The sequence below is a fragment of the Lagenorhynchus albirostris genome, chromosome 4 (genome assembly GCF_949774975.1).
Source record: "Lagenorhynchus albirostris chromosome 4, mLagAlb1.1, whole genome shotgun sequence".
NCBI classification, from domain to species: Eukaryota; Metazoa; Chordata; class Mammalia; order Artiodactyla; family Delphinidae; genus Lagenorhynchus; species Lagenorhynchus albirostris.
The window spans coordinates 25401981-25409446 of NC_083098.1; the positions used below are offsets into that span (position 1 = coordinate 25401981).

At 39.1% G+C, this 7466-nt stretch overlaps 1 protein-coding gene across 4 annotated transcripts in view; it reads left to right on the forward strand.

Moving 5' to 3' along the window:
* SMAD1 (SMAD family member 1) overlaps positions 1-7265 on the forward strand; it is a 77767-nt gene extending 70502 nt beyond the window's left edge. For all 4 annotated transcript variants that reach the window (XM_060147706.1, XM_060147703.1, XM_060147707.1 and 1 more), the window contains 2 exons: positions 1699-1955; positions 5895-7265. In XM_060147706.1, coding sequence (XP_060003689.1) covers positions 1699-1955; positions 5895-6038 — 401 coding nt within the window. In that variant the 3' untranslated portion in view covers positions 6039-7265. The remainder of the gene's footprint in view (positions 1-1698; positions 1956-5894) is intronic.
* The last annotated feature ends 201 nt before the right edge of the window (positions 7266-7466 follow it).

The window sequence follows — 7466 nt, forward strand, 5'->3', positions numbered from 1 at the left end:
ATATTTTGCTTTACTTTCTAAATTTTCTAAAATGAAAATTCCTCATTTTTATAATCAGGAAAAAAGTAGCAAACACACACACACCCTTAAATTGTTTTCTCTACATCAGACAGAAAAATGGGCTTCTGCTCCAGCAGCTATTTAATTGTTACAGCAGTCTTAGCCATTGTGTATACATATCAACACAGCACATAGTATTTTTTTTCATTTTTCTAAAATACTTTAGTTCACTCAAATCATGACAGCCCTGTAGACACAGCCATCAGCTCGACTTGCATTTTTTTCCTTCTTTCTTTCTTTAATATCTTTATGGGAGTATAATCGCTTTCCACTGTTGTATTAGTTTCTGCTGTACAACAAAGTGAATCAGCTATATGTATACATATATCCCCATATCCCCTCTCTCGAGCCTCCCTCCCACCCTCCCTATCCCACCCCTCCAGGTGGTCACAAAGCACCGAGCTGATCTCCCTGTGCCATGCAGCAGCTTCCCACTAGCCATCCATTTTACATTTGGTAGTGTATATATGTCCATGCCACTCTCTCACTTTGTCCCAGCTTCCCTTTCCCCCCACTGTGTCCTCAAGTCCGTTCTCTACGTCTGCGTCTTTTATTCCTGCCCTGCCCCTAGGTTCATCAGTACTACTGTTTTTTTTGGATTCCACATATGAGCACATAATATTTTGGATGAGACAGTAGGTTCTTGCATTGACTAAGCTTTGCCAGAGTTACCTGCAAGGTCCATCACTGAAAGCCACATGGGATGTGACTGTTTGCTGGGTGGCCTATAATGGTGTGGGGTTTTGTCAGAGTGGTTTTTTCCCCTTTCATTTTTTTAAAGGCTGGGTAAGATCAATTTCCTACACTCCTGGCACTCTAGGTCTCACAGGAAGAAGTTTGGAGCAGATAATAGTTGAGTGAGATCAGATTCCACACAGTATGAATTACTTTTTCTAGGTTTTTTTCCCCCTGGGCCTTACATCTATTTTTTTTTTTTTTTTTTTGCGATACGTGGGCCTCTCACTGCTGTGGCCTCTCCCGTTGCACAGGCTCCGGACACGCAGGCTCAGCGGCCATGGCTCGCGGGTCCAGCCGCTCCGCGGCATGTGGGATCCTCCCGGACCGGGGCACGAACCCGCGTCCTCTGCATCGGCAGGCGGACTGTCAACCACTGCGCCACCAGGGAAGCCCTGAACCTTGCATCTTACACTTCTCAGCAGTACTTCCTCCACCTGTGGTTTTCTAGTTCTCTTACTCCTCTCGATCCTCCCTTCCCCTACCCTAAAATTTTTTGAAAAGCTTAGCTGCAAAATAAATACAAGAGAGCTTATGTAACGAATATGCGTAGGATCCCATGATCAAGTTCAGCTTTATTGTGCTATGTTTTTAAAGTGAGAATTTGCTCTCAATTCATGGCCAAATAGGTATTAAGTGCTTTTCAAAATGAAATTGCTGCACTCTGTTACTTATTTTTAAGAGACTTTGTTGTGTTATTTCCTACAACCTTCTAGACATGCATGTTGACATATGGACATTGTATTAACTAATACAGTTAACTAAGATTTTATCAATTGTGCAAGACTTGGAGAATGTCTGTTTATCGAATCAACCACGTAAATTTACATTCTGAAGCTACACGGTTGCTTTTCAGCTGTGAAAAGCGATAATGACCACACTCTATGCTTTGTCTCCCTGCAGGAGTTCATCTTTATTATGTCGGAGGCGAGGTATATGCTGAATGCCTCAGTGACAGTAGTATCTTTGTGCAGAGTCGGAACTGCAACTACCACCATGGATTTCATCCCACTACTGTTTGCAAGATCCCTAGTGGGTGTAGTTTGAAAATTTTTAACAACCAAGAATTTGCTCAGTTACTGGCACAGTCTGTGAACCATGGCTTCGAGACAGTCTATGAGCTCACAAAAATGTGTACTATTCGCATGAGCTTTGTGAAGGTAAGTGAGCTCTGATTCCTCTAGTCAGGGTTTAATGCACTTCCATGTTATATGTAAATCTATATCCTCTTGATATGTGTCCATAGACACCAACTTATTATCTAGACATTTTTAACCTTTAACAAGGATGTCAACTATGAGGAAAGTATCATTGGAATATAGGAGTGTTTGTGTTAAATGTTAGTAGTAGCAGGCTTTAATAACTTTTCCTTATTCAAGTAGCACTATTTGAGCTATTGTAATACTATTAGAATATGTTATTATGTATATATATATAAAGTATATGCTTTAAATGCATGGTTGTCTTACGAGATCAGTTCTTTTTATTTTTATTTTTTTGTTTATTTATTTTTTGGCTGTGCCACGTGGCTTCAGGGATCTTAGTTCCCTGACTAGGGGTTGAACCTTCACCCTTGGCAGTGAAAGCGCAGAGTCCTAACCCCTGGGCCGCCAGGGAATTCCCAGAGATCAGTTCTATAAACGCACCCCTCTTTTTTTTTTAATGCTATGCTTGTTAGTACTTTTAGGACGGTGACACTTGTTACTTTTGTTTCAACAATAAGCAAGTGGTCTTTTTTGTGTGTGAGAGTAAAAGTTCATCACACTGAGATTTATTTTTGATTGGTCAGTTTTTTAGTGGTTCCAGTAAAGCTTGTGATTTTGTTTTTTTTTTTTTTTTTCCAAAAAACAATAATTTATTCTCAGGTACATATGGGTGGGCAAGGGATGCACTGATCTAGTATGAGTGCCACTGGGGGTGGCTCTGTCCCATATGACACTCATCCTTTTTTTTTTTTAATACATCTTTATTAGAGTATAACTGCTTTACAATGTTGTGTTAGTTTCTGCTATACAACACAGTGAATCAGCTGTACGTATACATATAGCCCCATATCCCCTCCCTCTTGCATCTCCCTCCCACCCTCCTTATCCCACCCCTCTAGGTGGTCAGAGCACCGAGCTGATCTCCCTGTGCTATGCAGCTGTTTCCCACTAGCTATCCATTTACGTTTGGTAGTGTGTATATGACAAAGCTACTCTCTCACTACATCCCAGCCCCCCCTTCCCCCGATTTTCCTATATTCAAGAGTTAATAAGGCCCTTGCCTCAGCGCTAGGATTGTGCTGTGAGGTTCGAGGAGGGTGAAGGTTACAGACATCGCTCACAAGAATTGATCTCTTTTTTGCCTCCTCTTCTGCCTCTGAGAAATAAAAAGTTTTAAGATGCCATCGAAATGGAAAAAAGAAACTCATATGTCTGATTAAATTTATGAGTCAGAAACTTATTCTAGTGGCTGACCGACTGGCTCTGAATCCTCAAAGATAGATTGTCCTCCTCTGTTACTCTGAGAAACAAAACTAATTATATATTTGGGCGAGGCAGTCACCTTTCATATCCTCTCTTCAGAAGCTCACAGAACTTGTTGTTAAACCTGTTCTGTGCTGTATTTATTACAGAGGGTAACTTTGGAACCTTACTTTGTTAATCATCCTTTACGTCAAAGGTATCTTTCCCTGAATATCATTTTTTCCCTACTTCTTTGAGTCACATTAGCAGGTTTTCAGTGTGTTTTCTTGAAACACAATTCAACAGTTTCTTATAGCTGAGTCCAGAACTTTTTAGTATTGAAGGAGGTTTTTTTTTACCTTTTCAAGAGGTTTACCTATATGCTAGGTACCTATGAGACTACAAAGAGCTTTCTCATCCATTAGTAATGTGCACTGTTTAATTTTTGACTTAGCATTTTGACTGAAATGAATTTTAAAATGAGGACAGTGAGTTGCCAGCATTGTTTGTGTTTGTTATTTTTATTTATATGGAGGAAAGAAGACCTCTTGAGAGTCAGGAGATCCAGGTTCTAGTTCTGTGTGTGTGTGATTAAGGACCCGGGATTCCTTCCTGATCCCCACGTTCATTATTTTTAAAATGGGTGGCTGCGGGCTTCCCTGGTAGCGCAGTGGTGGAGAGTCCACCTGCCGATGCAGGGGACATGGGTTCGTGCCCCGGTCCGGGAAGATCCCACATGCCGCGGAGCGGCTGGGCCCGTGAGCCATGGCCGCTGGGCCTGCGCGTCCGGAGCCTGTGCTCCGCAACGGGAGAGGCCACAACAGTGAGAGGCCCGCGTACCGCGAGAAAAAAAAAAAAAAAGGGTGGCTGCAGTTGGGGAACTGTGGTGATCATTACTGAGGTCCCTTGATAAGTCTATTGTTATTGAAGGACCACTCTAGGAGAATTTATGACTCCAATGCTCTAATTGGCTTTCTCCTCAAACTTATTTCTTATGGATTACCCAATCAATTTTAATGATTTTACTTTTACACATTTTTAAGTATTGACTTTTACACAAGTAAAAACCACCGTTACGCTGATAAAAAGTGTTTATAGTGCAAAGATATGCATTAAAAATGTATTAGATTTCATTTATTCAGCAAACATTTTTAGCACCATTCCAGAGAATTAATACAGAGATGAAAAAGCTCCTAAAGTGTCTAGCTTCAAGATGCTGATGGCCCAGTCTGTGTTTAATTATAATATAAAGTGGTAAGTATTGGAATGAAGGGTTATACAGGCTATAATGGACATAGCTAGGAAGCTGGATTTGGAGAGTTAAAGATAAACATCTTATTTTAAACCCCCTGCTGACATGACAAAGGGCAGCTACTTTATTATACATTAGCAACAAAAAATTTACACATGGTACAACATTGTTCTTTATTATCATAAGGACTGCATACTTTGCCCTCTCACACTTAGCATCCTAGAGAAAGGATATAGAACGTTTTACTAATATTAGTAGCCAATTTTGTACTATTTTTTAAAGATGATCATTTTTGGACTTTAATATAAAACACATACTTTATAGATTAGTTGCATAGTAAACTCCGCATATCTGAAAACTCCAAGTCATTTCAGCTGAACAAGTGTTTCTGGAGCTTCTGCTTTGTGCCAGTCACTGTGCTAGATGTTTGAGATCAAAGATAAATAAGATCTGGTCTCTGCCTTCAAAGAACTTACTATCTAATGTAGGAAACATGCACATACATCTTCTGCTTAAACTTAGCAGTTTGTTGATATATGTACAAATGCATGGATGTTTATACATATGCAGTTCATGTATCACAACTTTCTCTTGAAAGTTCTGATATTCAGATACGTTTCTTGAAATTCCTGGGGTAGGTAGATGGCAGAGATAAATAGAACCTGGCCTTGTCTGACATCCCTCAGGAAACAAGGGTTTATCAGGCCCTTGTATGCCATCATCCACCATACCAGTGAGGTTTTGATCTTTGCAATGGCAAAACTATTTTTCTCTTTTGTACAGGGACTTGCTTCTGTCAGCTTTCATGTCTTAATTCAGTAATCCTGAAGCTGCCTGGCAAGCTACCCTCTCGTACAGATGATTCAGGGCAATGGCTAGGTGTTACTAATTGATTCAAGGCAATGGTTAGGTGTTACTAATAGATTTTTGGATACTTACATGCTCCTGCCAGTTTTGCTTAGAGATTGAAAGGTCAAGCTCTGTGTTTATAGAGACTTCAGTGGCTAAATAGGAAGAAACAGAATGTCAGTTGGTCTTACATACCTTTTTCCTTATTTTCTTGATGATGAAATGAGAATTTAACAACATCTGTCACAATATTATCGGTGAGATAATGGGCAATAAAAATGAAAGTTAGAAAGTATCTTTATTACAACAGCCTTATAATGTAGTTTGAAACTTTCATTCCCCAAGACCAGTACTTCTTAATCTGGAACCCATGGATGGCCTCTGGGGAGCTGTGAAATTGCCTGCCAAATCGTGTGTGCACATTTGTGCACGTTTGTCTTGTGGAGAGAACCGGATCTTTAATCGGAGTGTCTGATTATGTGAGCTCTTTTTACTTCATAAGTTTAACCACTGAGTCAAACAAGTTAAATGACCTCCCATGTTGTTTCTAGGGTTGGGGAGCAGAATACCACCGCCAGGATGTTACTAGCACCCCCTGCTGGATTGAGATCCATCTGCATGGCCCCCTCCAGTGGCTGGATAAAGTTCTTACCCAGATGGGTTCACCTCATAATCCTATTTCATCTGTGTCTTAAAACGGCCTCGGGCTTCTGCCTCTTGAAAACTATTGAGCCTTGCATGTACTTGAAGGATGGATGAGTCAGACACCATCTGAACTGACAAAGGAGCCTTGATAATACTTGACCTCTGTGACCAACTGTTGGATTCAGAAATTTAAAAACCTGGGTAACATACTGTTGATATAAGAACCTGTTTAGTTTACATTGTAACATTCTATTGTAAAATCAACTAAAATGCCTACTTTTAGCAGGACTTCGTGTATAGTTAAAGGAGAGATGGCCAAGCCAGGGACAAATCATCTATTGGAAAAACGGTCCTAAGAGATTCTGTTGTGTTTGGCACTTTAAGGTCATCGTTTGGCAGAAGCTGAGCATTAATAGTCTTTCTGACGTGTGTTTTTATCAGGTTTAGAGCCCATGTGGAGTCTTCTCACATGGGTTTTCATAATATTTTAAAACTATTTGTTTAGTAATGGTTTTTGTTTGTTCGTTTTTTTAAGTAAAGGTTAATCTTGGTGATATACATAGTAATCTTTCTAAAATTGTATGCTGACCATAATGCTGTCAGAATAATGTTAGGCATATGCTCTTTGCTAAATATATATGTACAGAATATTTGGAAGTTAAGAATTGATTAGACTAGTGGATTTAGGAGTATTGGAGGGGGCGGGGGGAGAGGGAAATGACAAATGTAGAATATACTGTAAAAATTCAGTTTGTTGCTTTAAAGAAACAAACTGATGTCTGAATTTTGCTGTGTTTCAATTTTTTAGAGATTTTATCCTACCTTTTTTTTTTTCATCTTCTGTCCCATCCTCTCCAAAAAACAGTTATGCAGCTGGTTAATTCATATAACTGTGAGAGCAAATGAATAATTCCTACTATTCTGAAATTGACTGCCTGTATGTTTCAGTACCAATTGTATGGAGTGCTTGAATTTAATAAGGAGTTTTTATGGAGTTTACAATACAGAAATAGGCTTTAATTTTCAAGTGAATTGTTTGCCAAACCTAGTAACTCTGTTAAATATTTGGAGGATTTAAGGAACATCTCAGTTTAAATCCATTTCAAACTTTTTAAGTTTTTTTGTACTGTGTTTGGTTTTATTTTTCTTCTGCTAATCTTTTATATTCACTTACGCTCTCGTACATTGAGTACTTTTATTCCAAAACTAGTGGGTTTTCTCTACTGGAAATTTTAAATAAACCTGTCATTATTGCTTACTTTGATTAAAAATTTGTTGTTTCCTTTCTTCACGCACAAGATTTTAAAATGAATAAAGCTCACCACTCTCTTGAGAGATTTTTCTCAAATGTTCTTTGCCAAACATAACAAACTAGATGACTGAAAACCTAAATTGCAGAGACAGGGAGACTGAATCATGGAGAGAGCAGAGTCACTTTAAATCAGAAAAGACAAGACATATGGAACTTTAAAAATTAA